The sequence below is a fragment of the Anomaloglossus baeobatrachus genome, chromosome 1 (assembly GCF_048569485.1).
Source record: "Anomaloglossus baeobatrachus isolate aAnoBae1 chromosome 1, aAnoBae1.hap1, whole genome shotgun sequence".
NCBI lineage: Eukaryota > Metazoa > Chordata > Amphibia > Anura > Aromobatidae > Anomaloglossus > Anomaloglossus baeobatrachus.
The window spans coordinates 448816602-448838154 of record NC_134353.1 but is presented as its reverse complement, the minus strand read 5'-3'; the positions used below and the strand labels follow the sequence as shown (position 1 = coordinate 448838154).

The 21553-nt window shown below is 43.2% G+C and overlaps 1 protein-coding gene across 1 annotated transcript in view; it reads left to right on the top strand.

Annotated features, from left to right (window-relative positions):
• Nucleotides 1-21553, top strand: part of SBNO2 (strawberry notch homolog 2) — a 166324-nt gene that overhangs the window by 54990 nt on the left and 89781 nt on the right. Inside the window, exon 4 of the mRNA XM_075352925.1 lies at nt 11937-12098. Within this exon, the coding sequence (XP_075209040.1) occupies nt 11937-12098 (162 nt within the window). The remainder of the gene's footprint in view (nt 1-11936; nt 12099-21553) is intronic.

Genomic DNA, 21553 nt, shown 5'->3' with positions numbered 1-21553 from the left:
GAAAACGCATTTGCACTGGATCCGTTTCTGCGTTAAAAAAACGTTCAGGACGCATGTTAAAAAGACGTAGTGTGAAAGCAGCCTAATCTAGCCATGGCCCTTACCTCATGAGCAGGGCATTGCAGCTTAGGAATCCATGGTTATGAGCACAAGTAACTGTCACTATATGAGTAGATGTAACTGTGGAGACATGAGGGTCAGTGGGTGCTCTCGTACGCTGGCCTGGCTCATCCCGCTGAACACTCACACTCCTTGCCCAGACAACACAGGGTGAGTGAAGCACACATTGGTAAGACAATTGGTTCACCAACAGGCAATAACATATTGTACATTCCCAGCAAGAACACAAGATGGTACAAGTGACACTCGCCCTTCAGCTGGCCTGCCAGGGATTAGTGTCTGTGACTTTAAGGCTTCTAAAGACCATAACTAACCTCTAAAATAAATACTTTGTTCCCATTAGATTAAAATAGAATGCATACCTGCACAGTCAGAAGCCGACAGATGTGCTGTTAGGGTGAACACACACAATAATAGCGTGGTGGGGTATAGCCGGGTGTATAGCGGTGCAGGCCTATAAATAAAGTATCAAGGGCCACAACTAGCATACGAGCTAGACGAATGAAGGCTAGGTTTTACCTGCCTGGCAGTGGAGGCAAGTACACCCTACCTTTCTGGGTACCCCCACTCAACGTCGGCTAACCCTGGTCTATCCGTATTAACCACTTCCAGTCATTAATAATGGCATCCATCACCTACAACCATAAAAAGTGCTGAAGTTCACAGTTTGAAGTCTCAGGTCACAAGTGTTGGAGTACACTAAATAGCGTCTTAAATATCAGAAATATATAGTTCATGTTGTGACTCCCACACCAGTAATATTTTCGGTTCTATATACAAAGATGCCCCAGTCAGCAGAATTTGTCTACAGGGGTCACCACAGGGAAATATTCCAGAGTAAATTAATGCCTATAGAGAGGTATCCCGGCCAGCAGGATTTTACTGATCTACTGGGGTCATCACATGAAGATCATGACGCGTTTCCCCCCTTCCTTTATGTGGACCATCAGGGGATGCTAAATGGGCTTTAAATAGGTCCCAAGGTATATAGACCATCTTGCTTGTGCCTCGTTTATTGCACAATTATCGATTATTTGTCATTCACCTATCCTAAGATGGCAGGTGAATGCCCATCACTAAGTCCAAGCAGTAGTCTGCCTCAGCAATAAGTATAGGACGCTTACTAAGGGCAACTGCATCCTCACAGGATAATGCGGAGTGTGGAGGGAGCTACTTTGTAACCAGTTTGGCAGTATGCTTCGGGTCATTGTCCATTTGGAAGACTCATTTCCTGACTGATATCTTGAAATATTGCTTCAATATTGCCACATAATCTTCTTTCCTCATGATGCCATCTATTTTATGAAGTGCACAAGTCCTTCCTGCAAGAAAACAACCCCACAACATGATGCTGCCACCTCCGTGTTTCACAGTTGGGATGGTGTTCTTAGGCTTCCGAACTTCTCTCTTTTTCCTCCAAATATAACAATGATCATTATGGCCTAACAGTTCAATTTTAGTTTTGTCAGACCACAGGACAAGTCTCCAGAAATATTTCCTGTGTTCTTTTGCAAACATTAATCTGGCATTTTTAGGTTTCTTTTGTAGTAATGGCTTCTTCCTGGTAGAGTGGCCTTTCAGCCCATGTTGATACTGCACTCTTTTCACTTTTCACCCAATCTTACCAGCTTCCGCCAGCATCTTCACAAGGTTGTTTGCTTTTGTTCTTGGGTTGATACGCACATGTTCTGACTAAAGCATGTTAATTTCTGGTACACAGAACCAGTCTTATTCTTGAGAGGTATGATGGCTGTATATTCCCATCTTGTTTGTACTTGCGTATAATTGTTTGTACCGATGAATGAGGCACCTTTATGGATCTGGAATTTGCACCCAAGGATGAACTAGACTTGTGCATGTCCACAATTGTCTTCCTGAGATCTTGGCTGATTTTTTTGACTTTCACATGATGTTACACAAAGAAGCAGTGTGTTTCAGGTGTGCATTAAAATACATCCACAGGTGTGTCTCTAACTCAGATGTTCCCAGAAGCTTCCAAAGACATAACATCATCGTATGGGCTGTCCCATATAGTTTAAAAAGGTGCTTTCCAGATGCAGATTAGAGAGGTAGGGATGGGTCGTTTGTAATTAATGGATAGGCTCACATGGGCCTGGTTCTGCACATACAGGCACAACACTGGTGAAGGCATAAACCTGACCGCAGCACAACGCTGATCCCAATCCAGGGATATAGAGTTGAAGAGGAAAAACAAAGAAGTCCGTCAATGAATAGGCGCTGTCACAAGGTGAATCACAATGGAATTTTTATTTAAAATAAGCATGTTTAGAGAGCGTCCCACTCTCCATCAGGTTCACCTCTGTGCTGTGGAGCTGATAGTGCGACGCTCTTGAAAATTTTGATTCACATTGTGACAGTGCCTATTCATTGCCAGAATTTTTTTTCCCTTCCTTATCGTTTAAAAGCATATTACTGTATGTAAATGTGTTTTTTTGCTGAACATAATAAAAATGCCCTAAACCATATTCTCTCTAGCTCACCCTCTCGCCCTCTCTGAACTTGTGGTCTCGGCGTTGAGCAGTGAAGCATTTGTTTGATCTTTCAGCTGAAACTGTAGATCTTAGGTTGTGGTACTGTAGAATATGAATCTGGTAACAGGAGCAAGGCCCATTTTATACCCCTTTGTTCTCATTTCAGGGTATTGGTTCTTGGTTTGGTGGGGGATGGCCGTTCTCTCATTAATTGCTAGTTGATTCCGACTGCATAATTTTCCTCTGAATTATGTAGTCAGAAGGACTGACAATCCACATTTACAAATCAAAAACGTCTGTGGAGCCTCTGTTAGGAGTCTCGACACCGAAAGCTAGCCAGATATCCCTCCGGGAAGGACCTAGCCAAGGAGTGGCTCTTTTTAGGAGACCACCATAACCACCATATTAAGTGGCCCTTTTAGTCAATATCCAACTCTGACAAGTTTAAAGATATGACCAGGGAAACATTAAGGCCAGGTATCCATCCATAGACAGCTGTTTCGGGGTATTGCCCCTCATCAGTGTGGAGTAGGATTCTGGCCAGGTGGGAGCAATGCCTAGTAGAACAAGACAAAACAATCACTGATCTCGGGGAGACCAGACAGAGAAGACACTGCCGGAAGTCAACGAGGGCGCTCAAGACAGTGAAATCCTAGGTACATTGCCCCCTGGGAAATATGCAAATCAAAAACGTCCGTGGAGCCTCTGTTAGGAGTCTCGACACAGAAAAACTTTTTTTGATTTGCATATATTCCAGGGGGCAATGCACCTAGGATTTCACTGTCTTGAGCGCCCTTGTTGGCTGCCGGCAGTGTTTTCTCTGACTGGTCTCTCAGAGATCAGTGATTTGTTTTGTCTTGTTAATCCACATTTACAGGCAATCCGCATTTAACAGACAATAGGGCTCTGACCAGTCTGACAAGAGATAATGGCTAACTTCTCTTGATTTACCAAAGGATGGTGGGATTTGGGAGGATCCTATACTGCTGCAGATATGCCTGTGGTGGATTTTAGGAGGTCTAAAATGCGAGGGGTGCTGGGGTTTAGGGGGCTATACAGGGGGATGCCTTTGGATTTGTCGAGTCTATAGTGTGGGTGAATGCCTTTTGGTGGGTGTACAATGATGGGAGGATGCATATGGAGGGATTGTAAAGGTTTATAAGCTGTGTGTATAATAAAATGAATGAGGGCTGGCATCTTCAATTAAGGTTACCGAAGATTGTTTTGGTTTTTTTTTCCAATAAATCTAACTCTGCTTAAAGGGAACCTGTCAGATGCAGTATGCACCGAGGACCACGAGCAGTTATGTGTATATTGCTAATCCCTGCCTAACCGTCCCTGTATGAACTAGTATAGATAAAGGGCTGTTTCGAAAAAGTATTTCTAAAGATCTTCTATCGTATGCTAATGAGCGAGGGGAGTAGCCCCAAGGGCGTTAGTTCCCTGGCCAGTCGCCCCCATTAGTATGTTTGTACGCCCCTGTGGGCGTGCTAACATGCTAATGAATGTGCAGCATCAGAGGAGATCTCACTCGCCTCTCTGCTGCCATCGCCGCTTGACACTGGATTTCGGCTCAGTGCGCATGACCCCGGAATTTGGTTATGCGCAGTACTTCAGTTTGAAGCCAGGACGCGTACACCCGGCTTCTTAGTGAGCATGACCGAAACTCCAGGGTCATGCTTACGGACCTGAAATCCAGCGTTGGACGCGATGGCGGCGAAGAGGTGAGTGAGATCTTCCTCTGATGCTACCATTCACAGGGGCGTACTAACATGCTAATGGGGGCGACTAGCAAGGGAGGTAACGCCCTTGGGGCTACTGTCATTACTCATTAGCATACGATATCAGATCTTTAGATATACTTTTTCTAAAGATCCCTTTATCTATGCTACTAGAAACAGGGACGGTTAGGCAGGGATTAGCAATTTGCACCCAGAACTGCTCGTGGTCCTGTGTGCATATTGCACCTGACAGGTTCCCTTTAAGGCCCCCCCTTCACACATCCATGTCTCCGGTACTTGTGACGTCCGTTTTCACATGTACTGCAGACACTGGCACACGTAGACCCATTAAAATCAATGGGTCTGTGCACACGTGCGTGTTTTCCCATGGACCGTACGTGTGTCCGTATACTCCACACATAGACATGTCAGCATGGATGTCACACGGACCGAACGGATGTGATCCATGTGACATGTAAAGGAGAAAACCACGTTTCTGTGAAACAAAATTAATTTCTACACTCCCCTTCATCAGCACTGCTTTCTCAACCACTGTTGTCACTTGCTTCCGACCCCTGCTCATTATGCTCATTGCATATTCACTGCACCGAGGACCGGAAGCAGCAGCAGCGGAGAGTCAGCAGGGCCGGAGACCGCAGAGCGGAAGACATCAGCACCACAGAGAGCAGTGCCAGGGTCAGGTAAGCATAAAGTTCCTGATAACACACGGAGAACACTCGTGACGAAATCACGGCACATGGAGGGCTATACGCACCTTTTACACGTGCGTGCTAAACGTACGTGTTTTTCACGGATGTGTGAAAGGGGCCTAATTCTGTGGGTATGCCTGCGTTGACATTTTTTTCAGTATATCATGCATGTGATGGGATTTTGCGTGCGTGCAATGTAGGGGGATGCTTTTGATGGGATTTTAAGGGGTATGAGTTTCTGGGGGAGACATCTGTGGTAAGGATTTGGGGTGTGTGCGATGCTGGAGGATGACTTTGATGGAATTTCTGTGGGTGTATAATACTGTAGGTGTGCCTGTGGTGAGATTTGTGGGGTGTACATTGCTGGGGGATGCCTGCAGTAGGATTTTGGTGGTCTTTAATGCTGAGGGGATGGCTATGGTGGGAGTTTGGACAGCGCCTTTAGCCCTACGGCCCGGTGGCAGCGCCCTTAGCCCTACGGCCTGGGTCTGAGCCCGTAAAGCCCATAACCAGATTGTGCATTGCAGCTCATGTTGCATGGACATCTGCATGAGCTCCTAAAATCATAAGAAGCCCTTTGAGGGCAACCATAATATTGATGTGGCCGTCAGTGAAAATGAGTTTAAAACCCCTGCTTTAAATTTTATCGTAAGCATGTAAAATTCATGCTTGATGGGGTTGAGATGTGGTGATGGACTCGGCCGATGCAGAATATTCCATTTCTTTGGGTTACTTTTGCTGTATGTTTTGGGTCATTGTCAATCTTTAGTCTGAATCGTCGCCCAATCAAGCTTGCTGCATTTGAATGAATCTGAGTAGAAAGTACAGCCCTGTACACATCAGAATTCATCCGGCTGCTTCTGTCATCAGTCACATCATCAATAACCACTAGTGACCCAGGGCCATTGGAAGCCATGCATGCTCGACAATCACACTGCCTCCATCCATTACAGTGGATGTGGTGTGCTTTGGCTCATGAGCCTTTCCAAGTCTTCTGCATACTTCCTGCTTCCCATCATTCTGGTGCAGGTTGCTCTTAGTTTCATCTGTCCATACAATGCATTTCCAGAACTGGGCGGCTTCTTTTGATATTTTTTGGCTAATGTGGCCTTTCTATTTTTCAGGCTCATTAATGGTTTGCACTTTGTGGTGACCCTTCTGAATTTGCACTCAGGCAGTCTTCTCTTTATGGTAGACTTAGGCCGGTTTCACATTTGCGTCGTTTTGACGGAAACTGAATCTAGCACAGATGCAGTACAGTTCATTTATTTACAGTGGAAGCGCGACACCATGTGGGGTCTGTGCTTCATACACAACCGCATGTGTCCACATGGTGTCGCGCTTCACTGTAAATAAATGAACTGTTCTGCATCTGTGCTGGATTCCATTTTCGTCAAACGACGCAAATGTGAAACCGGCCTAAGATACTGACACACCTTCCTCCTGCAGAGTTTTCTGCACTTGTCTATGCCTTTTTAAGTTCCCAGGCTCACTGGTGCACCTTTTTTTTTTTTTTTTTAAGTATGTATTAAATTGCAGATTTTTACCAGTCCTTACATTTATGTTCTTTTCTATTGAGCGCTCCTTTGACTGTACACTGTGGGTTCACAGCAACAGCTTCTAAATGCAAATGCCACACCTGGAATCAGCTCTAGACGTTTTACCTGCTTAATCGATGTTGGATTAACGAGGGAATAGCTGATGCAGCCCAATAAAGAACTTTGTAGATAATTGTCCACTTGCCTTTGGTCCCTTTAAAATGTAGCTCCCTCTTCTTCCTTTTTTTTTTTTTTTTTTTTTTAGAGAGGTCATTCCTAAATTCTTAATCCAGCTAGGATGTAAACACCCTCAAATTACAGCTGGGAGTCTGCACTTTAGGCCGCTGCTGATTACCAAAACATATTCAAGATACAGTTTTATATATACAGTTAAAATGACAAAACGTGTCACTGTCCAAATATTTCTGGACCCAACTAACTGTACAGTCTCTGAGCATGCGGTTTTATTACAGTAGATAAAAAGGGAATAAGCCCTTGAGCACCTCTGCCAATGATTTATCTCCCATGTGCGCTAAGCGTTGAGTATGTTGAAATCCCCATATACTCCATTCCTGCTTCATAGAATGGAGTTTTCTTTCTGACATTTTTCATTCAAGTCATAATGGTAGGTAGACAAAGATTTTTGTATGTATTATTTATTTATTATTTTTGTGCAAATCTTTTAGAGCAGTTTCTATTTCACACATAAAGCTATGTTGCTTTTGGTCTGATGTAGACCTGGAAATGTGTGTCCTTTTGGCCCTTCTGACTAGGATAGTGAAAAGGCTGGAATCACTTGTGTTCCACACTGCGCCTGCTCCCTGCCTAACATCTTAATTTCACCATTCTCTGCGCCCTAGGGGTGCACTTAGCAGTGAATACAACTATGGAACAAGGAGCTGTCAGTTCCCTTCCACCATTGGGCATGTGCATCTGAGGGCTCAGCAGCTGCGATTACATCACTACATAGTGCCTACTGTGCGGAGCTCCGTGCCCTCTACAGATTGGAGCAGCATGAATATGGGGGTTAGTTGAATAGCATTTATCTTTTTTTAAACTGCCAGTACTTTTGAGAAACTGTGAGGAAATTCTCCTGCGTGGCGGGCTGCCTGGGGTCCTGGCGCTGCGTGGCGGGCTGCCTGGGGTCCTGGCGCTGCGTGGCGGGCTGCCTGGGGTCCTGGCGCTGCGTGGCGGGCTGCCTGGGGTCCTGGCGCTGCGTGGCGGCCTGCCTGGGGACCTGGCGCTGCGTGGCGGGCTGCCTGGGGTCCTCAGTGTTTGAGGGTCTTGTGTGAGGGCATCATACTTTGTGGGTGTGTAGTGGCATCATACTCTGTTGGGAGCTGATGATTGAGGCACAAGGGCTGAATAACAGGAACAGGTGATTTGGTAAATTTCATATGTTTCTAGATTTTATTGGTTTTTTGAGCTGCTACAGGTAAAATTGAAAGGTTACAAAATAAACCCATGTCTTTATTCTGCTCAATATTAATGATAAAACATGAATATAGATGAATAATAGTGAGTGCAATCTGAATTGCCCGCCCCTGGTGATGGTCCCATTTTCCATGGCATTGTGCTGCTGATCTGCAGCATCTGTTGGAACCTTTTTTTCTATGCCACGTGTGGGTAATCATGTGGCTTCTCTCCTCTTCATATGGCTTGCTATGGAATTTCCTTTTTTCTTCATGCCTTATTCTGCTGATATCAAAATGTGTAATTTAAGGGTTAAAACTTGCAAAAAAAGGGTGAAAATGTCTCAAACAAATGGGACCAATTTAATTGTATGTTAAGCATGCATTGTTTGCCTGCTGTACCCGCATATTTCTTGGAGGTGTATGTGACATCATTCTATGGTGACGTTTTATGAGCAGGGTGCGTCTGCTGGTGGGGGGGCTGGGATCCATGTTTAGAAGAGCTTTTTATTCTTAGTTCCTGTAGCTGGTGCCAAAGTTAATGCGCGTTCATGGTCTGCTGTAAATATTAAAAGTTCCTGGAATCTTCTCCATTCCCCTCAATTCAATAGCTTTCTGTGTGGGAGGGAGGAATGAGCAGGGGAAGAATCAATGTCTAAGAGAAAAGCAGTTCCTTGGCCAGGGAAGGGGTTAATGAAATGTCATGCCAGGCTGTGCCATTAGAGAAGGGGTTTCCATGCTGGGCAGGTACAGGTACATGCAGGGGTGGAGCGTGCTGCCAGGCCCAGTAATGTGACTGCCAGGAATCCTCACATACAATCATTTCCTGAAAGTCAGAAGAGCAGTGAGAGGAAGTGGGATCAGGGCTGGCTGCATAGTGCCCTGGGGGAGGAGAGCGGGGGGGGGAGGACGCTGCATCGCTCTCCGCTCTTGTGTTGGGATGTCACAGCTGCACTTCTGGCTGAAGCTTTCCCCAGTGGACAAGGTACTGCCACTTATCTGGGGTGACTGGTGCTGACAACTTCTCTCTCCAAAGGAGCGTAGCATGACACAAGCGCACATATACCTTCAGTTTCATTTACATCATTACACTTCAGCCTGTGTTCTTCCTCCATGTCACACTTGGGAAGGTCCCGAACTTCTCAAGGATATGAGCCAAACTACTGTTAAGGTAAAAGTGTGATTTCTGAGAAATACATTGTCATTTACATGCAATACGTTCTAAGAAAGCATGAGAGCAATGTCAAATATATAGAATATGGTGTGTCCACACAACATTGTTTGCATGTATGTACATATAACCAATATCGCAGGAGTGTGCATGTATGTGTGTATAAAATCTATACATTATACATGCACACTCCTGTATATACAAATAATGTGTGGCCAGACACTGAATTGTAGATATTTGACATTGCTCTCATGCAGATCTGTGTGTATATCTAATGCCGCACATGCATATTGTTTCTATGCCGGATCAGGGCATACTTGTTTTCCCTTCATCCATTAGAATGCAGTGCTGGGTTAATATTGTACAGTGATTTGATGTTGGACAGGATAAAACCTTGGAATAAATGGTGTGGTTTGGTAACTGAACCCTATTTGAGAATGTTGATTGGTGCGTTGTAAAAGTGGGGTTGGAATCTAGGTAGGAAATGCTTGCGAATAGTGAGTATTGAGCGAACACTAAGAAACTAGAAAAGGACTCCTATTGTAAAGTGTATGTCCTAGGCTTGAAGTTTTTTTGCTTTTTTTTTTTTGGTTATGTGTTATTATATGTTTAATTTTAGGTCAATCAAAAACTAACAGACTTGGCTTGGTAATGTGTTTTAATATGGCTGATTTCAGTCATTTTGGTGTAGTGGCCATTTCTCGGCATTATCAATGAGAGGAGGGAAATCTTGTTTTTCCAGTAATATGAGGACCAAGGGATCTATCTCTCAATACAATAAGGGAGGGCTCTTAAAGCCGTAATGATGGGGGGGGCTTTCTCTTACTGTAATACCTAGTCTAGGGAGGTGTTTCCCAGTAATATGGGATCCTCCTAGTAATTTTCTGTAAGACTCTTATATGTAAATAAGCGTATCCTCATCATGGAATATAGTTAGATGGACAGATAGTTAAGCCTTTTTGTTTCCTCTTATTCGTATAATTAGATTACACGCATTTTTATGTAGTTTATAAATTTGTATTTATTATAGTAAATGAATTGCCAGAACTTTCTGCAGCTAAGATCACTTTATTCACATTGGTGTCCATAGTGTAGGCACGTAATAGAATTCATGGCTTCCACCTGAGAATATTCCTTGCCCATTTTTCCCCATAGTAACCCCAAAGTACCATATATAGTAGTTCCGTTCAATGAATCCATGCTACGAGCTTCCTTGCTGACATACTGATCCTAAGGTGACCGTATTACAGGAGATTGTTATCTAGTGCTATTTTTATGTATGTCCCTGGCTCCAGAGAAAGTATATTCCGGTATCCCCTACAGACGCGGTACCCAGCTTTACTAATGCCCTTTCTGCCTGGATGATCGTTTTCCTTTTCTTTTGGCCTTTCTCCTCCCGTTACTATAACTTGTTCTCATTTTGCACTGTTTTCTTCTACACATACTCCATAGCACTCTGGACTCATTCATACACTGCCTACATATGTCTATTTTCATAGGATCCTAATGGTAGAATGTGGCTGAAACTGCAGACAGTGGAATGACTGTAGAATTGCTCATTATTTTCTACAGTGTTTAATAAGGAGCGTGTTCTAAGTGACAAGAGTTCATAGAGGGCAACCAAAAAGAAATGGAATCAAATTCCCATTCAGGCAGGTAACGAAAAATGTTTAGGCTATCCTCCGCCTCTGTTCACAATGGCACCACGCTTCCATTCCAGCTGACTGCAGCGGCAGATAGTGCGCAATACCCCAGATTACGGAGAAGTTGTACAGTTGGATAGCTGAATACTAGAATATGGTACATAGTTTGTTGTTTTTGGTAGGTCTGGTTAGTATTTTTCTGGGAATAACTAAATCATTGTGCAGAAATAGAAGGGAGTGAAGAGTTGGTTACATTTTAACCCCTAAACTGCAATAACACCATTGTATCTAAACTTAGAGGGTGATTAAAGGGAGTTTCCAACATCCTATCGATTCAGCTATTTGTCACTAGTTGTGCTGAACAATTTCTTAACCTTCCAGCTGGCTTTTTTTTTTTTTTTTCCCTTGCAAAAAGCTAGCAGCGTTATGTGCACTCATTCTATTAAGCCTCACTAGGTCCAAGGTCCAAAAGATCATTTAGATCTTCAGATCACATTAGGATTCAGCAGCCTCTTACCAAACAATCTCTTTTCATTACTGAAAAATGGGAAGTCAGTCACTGGAGTGTGCGTTCAGGAGGTGGTTTCACTACTCTGCTGTGGTGCTCTGTATGCTGGGATTGTGAGCACAGAAATGGCAATCATCTGCGCCAGCGCACTCTTGGTATGATGTGTGTGACTATATTATATATGACAATTCCCCTACTTTGTATATTGAAGTAGAACTCCCCTCATTATTGGAGCAGTGTGTGTGATTGCAGTCAATCATAGCATCTGTGTAGAATAATGAGCTCCGATCACTCTAGGTAGTGCCTATATCTTGCACATTGCATTGATGTGCGTGTGCTCCTTGGGAGTGGGTTCTCTGTTACCACATCTATCTGGAAGTGTCCTCTTAAACAGTCTTTTATGCTGGCATTCAGTTGGGCCATTTTCTGCCTAATTTAGTAGCATGGATGGTTATCGCAGGCTGCAATGATGTGTAGAACTTTTCCTTAATGTACGGCTAGTTGGCCATTTGGTTTCCGATGTTATAATGCATACATGTAAGCTGTACAGGAATTGACGAAAAATATCTTGTTATCCAGCATCAGTTCTGCAGTAAAAGTAATTATCTTTTTGTTTCAAAGGACCCTCCTACGTATTTTAATGATTTATCCAACCACTCCATCCTTTCGTCACCGGACTCTTTATCTGATATCAAGGACACACAGGATTTTCTGCCTATTGACAGTCTGAACAATGTCCCAACAATATGGGATATCATGCCACAAGACACCAGCACTACATCGGTGAGTATTGCCTGCTACTTTCCTCTTACTGAATCCTCACAAATACCTGTGCAGTTACATATTCCAGATGGACGACTGACCTTATAAAGATGCTGTGTTTCTAATTATGTACGGATCACTTGTGCATGTAACCTGCTGCATTACTATGTAGCATGAACTTAGTATGAGGATGCATGCACTCTGAAGGCTTGAGTCTGGGTTTTTTTCTTTTTTCTTGAAATCACTTTTTGTGGCTTGTGATATTCTTCGGTTGATGTTTTTTTCCCAACCAATCAAAAAAACGCAGTTAACCCCTTCACCCCTGGGAAATTTTCAGGGTTTTTTTGCTTCCCTTCTGACAGCCGTAATGTTTTTATTTTTCCGTCAATCTTGCCAGATAAGGGCTTATTTTTTGCATCAGTTTATACTTTTGAGTGAATTTATTAGTTTTACCATATAGTGTACTGGAAAATGGGGATAAAATTCCAAGTGTGGTGAAATTGCAAAAAAAAAGTGCAATTGCACAATTGTTTTGGGAATATTTCATTCACTGTATTCACTATATGGTAAAACTGATGTGTCAGTGTGATGCCGCAGATCAGTACAAGTTCGTAAATACCAAATGTGTATACTTTTACCTAAGGGGTTAGAAAAAAAATCAGCGCTTTGTCCCAAAAAAAACACTTTTGGTGCCATTATTCTGAGACCCGTAGCGTTCCCATTTTTTTTTTTGGGATTTGGGCTCAGTGATGGCTTATTTTTTTGCTTCTTGAGCTGACATTTGAATGATAGCATTTTGGTGTAGATGCGCTGATTGCATTTTAAAACAATGTGCAGCGACCCCCAAAATTTTTTCTCTCCACATCATGTACCGATCAGATTAATTGATTGTATGTTTTGATAGAGCGAACATTTCTGAACGTGGTGATACCAAATGTGCATATTTTTTTTTATTTTGTGAATGGTGATATTTTCAATGGGGCAAATGGAGTGTGATTTGAGCTCTTTTTAATTAATTATATATATATATATATATATATATATATATATATATATATATATATATATATATATATATATATAAAACCTTTTTTTTTTCTTTTTTTTTTTTTTTATATTTTTTATTTATTCAACTTGTCCCCCGAGTTTATGGATCCACTGTCTGATCTCTTGTGCAAAAATGCACTGTACCTTTTAGAGTCACCACTCTGTTGGCTCTAGCAGGAATTACATCATGGTCGCATCAGAGGTCATCACATGACCCAGAGCTTCCATGACAACCAGTGGCTCCCTGTGATCACGACACGGGGCCTCCGAAGGCGGTGGGGAATGGCGTGATCCCTGCCGCGACTGTTTAAATCACAGTGCGAATTAAGTGGCAAGTAAGCATAGGGGGATCGCAGATCCCCCCCCCCCCCCTGAACCCCGGGCCTGTTAGCCCAACATGTCTGCTGATAAAATCAGCAGACATATGCGGAGATCCCTGCTGGCTCCCTGCAGCAGCTGGCGGTACTTAACGCAACATGACCGATGACGTACCAGCATGTCATCGGTCGTGAATTTAATAAATTTTGTGCAAAGTGGGGGGGGGGGAGAATATGGTCTTTTTTTTTTTTTAATTTTGTTTGTTTTTTTTGGGACATTTGGCACAATACGTTGCACATTCTGCAAAGTTGCACAACAATTTCACTTAAATATCTGACATGCAGAAAGCCATTCTAGGGGAACTATTGAACATTTGCAAGAAATGTAGAATTTTTTTTAAATAATGTAAATGATGAATTAGTTGAAAACATCTGGAAACCTTAAGCTCTGACCACATTGGCGGACATGACATAAAAAAAACCAAAGTGAACACACCAAGATTTACAAATTGGCACAAATGGGTGCGAGACCAATACATGGACCCTTTACGCTAACTTCCTCAGCAATGTGGAGGAGTAACCCTCCCTAGCTGGTGCCGACCGTACGCTGTAATCTTGCTCCTCGTCATGCACGCTCGTGTCTCTCATTGCTGCTGCGGTTTAATTTCATTCTCTGCACTCCAGGTCTTTATGGATATACACTGCTATACTTGGTCTATTTGTGGTTATAAGGGTTTGGGGAGGGAAGGGTCGTTCTGTGTATTTAAATGTGCACTAGTAGTTACTGTAAAAAAAAAAAAAAACCCAAACCTGTAAATGTACTTTTCCCGGTAATGGTGTTTGACTTTGAAGCAATATTTTTCATTTTATACCTGATATGTCTAAAAATTAAAGAAAACTGTATCAAAAATAGATCTGATTATTAAAAAAAGTGGACAAATGTAAATATGAATATGGGGCAAACACTAAAATGTCAGCAAAGCAGGAGTAAATGCAATAATGAATCCAGCATTTATCTTTGTTATGCTTTACTGCAATATTGTGCTCATCCCTTTTTTGTAAGCATTTGATAAATGATTGCAGTGAACCTGTCAGGTGCAGTATGCACACAGGACCACGAGCAGTTCTGTGTGTATATTGCTAATCCTTGCCCCTGTATACACTAGCATCTTTAGAAAAAAGGTTACTAAAGATCGTTTATTATATGCTAATGAGCGCGGGAACTAGTCACATGGGCGTTTGTTCCCTGGCTAGTCAGCCCACATAGCATGGTAGCCCGTCCCTTTGGGTGTACTAACATGCTAATGAATACGCAGCGACGCTGCACATATCTCACTGTTCATGGCGATCGGTGGAGCATGGATACGCAGTGCACATGATTCGGAGTACCCGAGGCTTCAGATCATGATCACTAAACGGATGCCGGGTGTAAACTTCCCGGCTTCAGTGAGGTACAGTGCGCATGACTGGCAGTGCTGAGGACTACAGATCATGCCCAGTGCGCATCCCTCTTCTGCCGGCCGCCATGAACAGTGAGGTAGGTCGCTGCGTATTCATTAGCATGTTAGTACACCCACAGGGGCGTGCCAACACGTTATGTGGCCCGACTAGTTAAGGGGAGAAACGCCCTTGGGACTAGTCCCCGTGCTCAATAGCATAATATACAATCTTTAGAAATTCTTTTCTAAAGATCTCTGTATCTATGCTAGTGTATACAGGGACGGTTAGGCAGGGATTAGTAATATCCCCCCAGAACTGCTCGTGGTCCTCTGTGCATACTGCACCTGACAGCTTCCCTTTAACCCCTTAACGACCGCGGGCAGTAAAATTACGTCCTAGCAGTCATAACGTTACTGCCCCCGGGTCTGCTAGACACGAGCAGAATCGTTATCTGCTCGTGCTGTTTAACCCCTTATATGGCGCTGTCAATATGTGACAGCGCCATTATAAGCACGATCGTGGTAAACTTTTACTTACCTTCCGATAGTTGTCATGGTAGCACAGGGTCATGAGATGACTCCTGTACTACACATGACTTGCTTTCACTTTCGCTGTGCCCGCTGCACAGTGAAAAAGACAGTGAGTGTATCTGCAGATAGTGCAGAGCGATCGGACTGCTGATCACAATAGCCCCCTAGGGGGACTAGTAAAATGAAAAAAAGTAAAAAAAAAAGTTTTAAAAAATTAAAAAAAAACCTAAAAGTTCAAATCACCCCCCCATTCGCCCCATTGAAAATTAAAGGGTTAAAAAAATAAAAATATACACACAGTTGGTATCGCCGCGTTCAGAAACGCCCGATCTATCAAAATATAAAATCAATTAATCTGATCAGTATACGGCGTAGCGGCAAAAAAATTCCAAACGCCAAAACGATGTTTTTTTTGTTGCCACATCTATTGCGCAAAATGCAATAAGAGACGATCAAAACGTAGCATCTGCGCAAAAATGGTACCGTTAAAAACGTCAGCTCGAGACGCAAAAAATAAGCAGTCACTGAGCCATAGATCCCGAAAAATGAGAACGCTACGGGTCACGGAATATGGCGTAAAACGTGCGCCACTTTTTTCGGACAAACTTCTGATTTTTTTTTTCCCCTTATATAAAAGTAAAGCTATACATGTTTGGTGTCTACGAACTCGCACTGACCTGAGGCATCACACCCACACATCAGTTTTACCATATAGCGAACACAGTGAATAAAATATCTCAAAAACCATAGTGCTATCGCACTTTTTTTGCAATTTTTCTGCATTTGGAATTTTTTTGCCGTTTTCCAGTACACTATATGGTAAAACTGATGGTTTCATTTAAAAGTACAGCTTGTTCCGCAAAAAATGAGCCCTCCACATGACCATATTGACTGAAAAATAAAAAAGTTACGTCTCTCAGAAAAAGAATGGCAAAAAAAAAACAAAACGGAAAGCGAAAAATCGGCCGGTCGTGAAGGGGTTAAACTGTTCTTCAGATTCCAGAAATCTGATTAATTTTTACAATATTAACCATGTTCCTGTTTTCTCCTTATTGACGCTGTCCCTTTGTGAATACGGATTTTTTTGCCAAACTTCAGCTTTATTTATATGATTTATATTAAGCAACCATTAACCTCATATTTCATATTAGTAATTGTGCTATTAGGTTGTCATTTTTTTTTTATCCTACAAGTTTTATTAAACATTATGAAGACAGTACAGATTATATTGACTTCATACGAAGAATCAATAATACATTGAATATTCCATACAACACTTTATACCATTTCCTGTCCTAATATCCATTCCCCCCCAATTCCGAACCCAAACACCCCTAACTTGTACAGGTTCACGGGAAACAAAAGTAGTCCTATCCGTGCATCCTTTTCCTGATGTATTTCTTAATCCTTCCGTTGATTACATAATAATCAAAGAAACAAACAGGTAAATATCACATCGCTAGCGAACTCTACAGAGCCTACTGCAGAATATTTTATCCATTCCCCCATTGATTTCGAAATCTTGGTATAGATCCCCTTTTTATATAGATCTCCTTCTCCATCAGAATTGTATTGTTTAGGCTGAAGACACAGGCATGAAAATTGGACCGAGTGGAGTGCGATAAAACATCGCATTTCACTCGGACCAATATTAGCCTATGCGTCAGCGCACATGAGCGATTTATTTTCTCGGCCCCATTTGGACTTAGAAAACAATCGTAGCATGCTGCGACTGAAATGTGAGACTTTCTCTCGCACCCATTCAAGTGTATGGGGCGAGAGAAAAATCGCACTGCACTCGCGGTACACCGGTGTACTGAGAGAGGGAGATAAATCCCTCCCTCCCCTCCTCAGTGCTGGCCTGCCCCTCCTCAGCTGAGGTCCGCTCGCACGGTTGGACCTCAGTTGCAGGGACACTCACATGACACTCAGCTCTGCTGTACTGCCAGCGCGAGCCGAGTGTCATGCGAGGATCACAGTAGATCCCCATGTGGCCCCGGCCTTAAACATTGAATTATTTCTTCCTTCCCTGGTGGGTCACTTGCCAACCAGTGCTCATCAATAGTCTTCCTGGTCTGGTAAAGTATTTTCGAAATGGCAAGTTGATTTGATAAGGAACCAGCCTCCTCATCCACAAGACCTATTACACAAACTTTCAAGTTTAGTGTGAGTCTTGCATTAAATACCTCCTGTAGCACTCTACCCCCATTTTCCCACATTAAATACCTCCTGTAGCACTCTACCCTCATTTTCCCACATTAAATACCTCCCTGTAGCACTCTACCCCCATTTTCCCACATTAAATACCTCCTGTAGCACTCTACCCCCATTTTCCCACATTAAATACCTCCTGTAGCACTCTACCCTCATTTTCCCACATTAAATACCTCCCTGTAGCACTCTACCCCCATTTTCCCACATTAAATACCTCCTGTAGCACTCTACCCCCATTTTCCCACATTAAATACCTCCTGTAGCACTCTACCCCCATTTTCCCATATTAAATACCTCCTGTAGCACTCTACCCCCATTTTCCCACATTAAATACCTCCTGTAGCACTCTACCCCCATTTTCCCACATTAAATACCTCCTGTAGCACTCTACCCCCATTTTCCCACATTAAATACCTCCTGTAGCACTCTACCCCCATTTTCCCACATTAAATACCTCCTGTAGCACTCTACCCCCATTTTCCCACATTAAATACCTCCTGTAGCACTCTACCCCCATTTTCCCACATTAAATACCTCCTGTAGCACTCTACCCCCATTTTCCCACATTAAATACCTCCTGTAGCACTCTACCCCCATTTTCCCACATAAAATACCTCCTGTAGCACTCTACCCCCATTTTCCCCACATTAAATTCCTCCTGTAGCACTCTACCCCCATTTTCCCCACATTAAATTCCTCCTGTAGCACTCTACCCCCATTTTCCCTCAGTCCAGTCAATTGAAAACACGACCAAAACACATGAAGTAAATCCACCCCTTCTTCCCCGCCTTGCACTCACAGGCATTTTTTTCAGGGTTTTTCCTTGCTTTTTTTTCCCCAAATCAATAAAAGCAAGGAAAAACCATCCCAGCAAAGTCTATGAGAATCGGGACTTGCTGTGCCCATATTGCTTTTTTTTAGTTGCTTTTTTGTTTGCTAAAAAAAAAGAAGCAGCATGTCAATTGCTTTAGCATTTTCTCTGCTTTTATCCCCAATTGACTTCAATGGAGTCAGTGAAAAACGCAGCAAAAAACGCATGTGTAATGCTCACGTTGCTTTCTTTTGTGCTTTTTTATGTTCTTTTTGACACCACTGGAGTTCCCTGCAATAGATGATAAAATGATAATAGATAAGCGATCCTGATCGTATGATTTTTGCTGATCTGTGGCCAAATCAGGATTGGACATTCGATCATTTACGGCAAAAGATCTTGACATGGATCGGTAAATGATCGGATGGCATAAACCATCCTCTCCCTGCCCATCACTGCCATGTCAAGTTTTTGCATGGCTGTGATTGGCCACTGTATAAAAACAAAATTTTGATACCCAGCCATGATATCGCCCGGCAATTTGGGGCTGGTATTCTCAGCCTGGGGAGTCCTATTAGGCCACCCCCCAGGCTAAAAAATAGCAACCTGCAGCAGCCCGGGATTGTCGCATCCATTAGATGAGCGCTGTAACTGCAGGCAGAGAGAGAGCCACGATTAGCGGTGATGTCACTCAGGTTAGTGACGGTGCTGGATGTTCACGTGTGACTGCAGGTAACCTGAGTGACGTCACAAGGTGAATTGCGTTCATGCTGGCTGACCATGGGGGTTTCCTATATATCCACCGGCATCAACATCACCGGGGTTCCCTGCACCTACGCCTTGTGGTCTTTACCACGGGACTTTGTTGGAAGTCCGGTGACATAGGTGCTCTGGTCTGTGAGGCGATCCATAGTAAGCCTGGGTCATCATGGTTATCACCCAGGGGTACTATGACAGCAGTCTGGGCTCCGTGAATACTTTCCAGGGACCCGATTTGCCAGGGAGAGGTAAGAGATCCTTCTTCCTTCTGACTGCTGCGTTCACGCTGATCACAGTATTGAGGGCATTAAATTGCTGGGAGCGGCACAAGCACCTCTCTGAGCATGGAGAACCAGGTCCCGGCTGTAACATCAGCCGAAGACCCGGCGGCGACCGTGGGTGGGGATACAGTGCCTAAACCCCCTCGGTTGCCATGACAAAAATAAAGCATGAAAAAATTTTCAGCAGCTTTTTTCCTGCCAAAACATGCTTTAGGTTTTTTTCTGCTGAAAAAAAGCACTGTGGGTACATAGCCTAAGTGTACTTTTCAATAAAGCCTTTGGGTTCTATATAGCTTATGGACCAGGAACAGAAGGGGCAGTCTGAGGTGTATTTATTGAAACGTTCTTTATGGACCCAAAAACATTCTCCCATTCTTCCCTGAGATGGGCCCCATATTTCTTTCCCATCCCAGCTTTGTATTTGCCATAAGGTTTTCTAGGATTCCTACCAACAAGAAGTTATACATTAAGGACATGACACCTTTTGTCATATTTTCCTGTAGCACAGAGTCTAGAATACCATTGTGTGAGATAGTTGGGTCCGAGATTTTCCCCTGCAGTCCAAAAGAGTGTCTCAACTGTAGGTATTTGAGAAGTTAAATTCCTGTTAAAGTTGGTGGAATGAGCAGAATTGTCCATCCCGATATAATTGGTGGACATACTGTATGTTAGACCCTGTTGCCTCCACTGTCCAAAACCTTCAAGAAGTCGTAATTCACCTAATCTGCAGCTGTTCTGTATGGGGGTATATCTGAAGCCCGCCTTCATACCCAGTAAATCTTTACAAGTTTGCCACGCCTTATTTATAAGGAGGAGCGTGTGGTATCCACTGGCTTGTGCCTTAAATTCATGTGATTAATGATACCCTCTCCCCAGCAGGTATTACAGTACTTGTTCCTTTATCTCCCGCTTCTCCTCCAATACCTATCCCTTTAGATGTTGGACTAGCTCCACATATGCGGTAGTGCTAATCCACCACGATCTTTAGATAGGTGCAGCTTTTCTAATTTAAGTCTTGGAATCCCTTTTTCCATACCAAATCCCTGAAAAACCTATGCATCTTTCTAAACCAATACTTGGGGATCCATATTGGTGAATTTTGCGGTATGAATAAGACACAGGGCAGGAGGCACATTTTAATAAGGTTGGTTTGACCCAATACTGATAATTGGCCTTTCCCCCAGGCCTTGACTTTATTTTTAATCTTGGTCACTAAAAGGGCTGAAATTTAGCGACATGTAATCCTTTGCATTTGTAGAGAAGTGTATGCCAAGGTGCTTACATTTCTGTACTACTTGGAGGTTGAAATTTTGGAGAAATTTTGATATGTTGTCTAAGTTATATTCTATGCTCTGTAGCTTGTCAGGAAATGAATGCCACCAAACCACGGGCACATGAATCACAGCCTGGCTGCAAGATTGCCGGCAGATACAATACTCTCTGAAACCCTCCAGCACTTCAGAGAAAATATGCTTTGAAAACAGTCTCTTCCTAGCACTGTCAGGAGTGATTGACAGGTCTTTCCCTATGTGCACATCACAGAGAGAGGTAGTAAACTAGTTTCTGTATGCCGCGCCAATGATCACAAGTCTGAGGATCAGATTAATATGGCTTTATTGTTGCATAGGTCTACGCGTTTCAGGAGCTCTGCCCCCTTCCTCAGCACCATAGAAAACACAACATCAATCATGGGATTTGATGTTGTTGTCTTTTCTATGGTCCTGAGGAAGGGGGCAAAGCTCCTGAAACGCGTAGACCTATGCAACAATAAAGCCACATTAATCTGATCCTCAGACTTGTGATCATTGGCGCGGCATACAGAAACCCGTTTTCTACCTCTCTCTGTTATCTGCCACTTGGGTTGCCGCTGCCTTGGTCCATTTCTACATGCGATTATAGTAGTTGTGACTGTCACAACTACAGTTGGTGAGTATTATTGCTCCCCCCTCCCTTGCCCTGTACCTATAAGGGTAAGACCCTATTGCGCTTTATCTTCCACAGCTTTTTCTCCTATGTGCACATCAGGGAGAGACCTGTCAGTCACCTGCAGCAGCTTTGTGGAACCGGACTAGTCTGG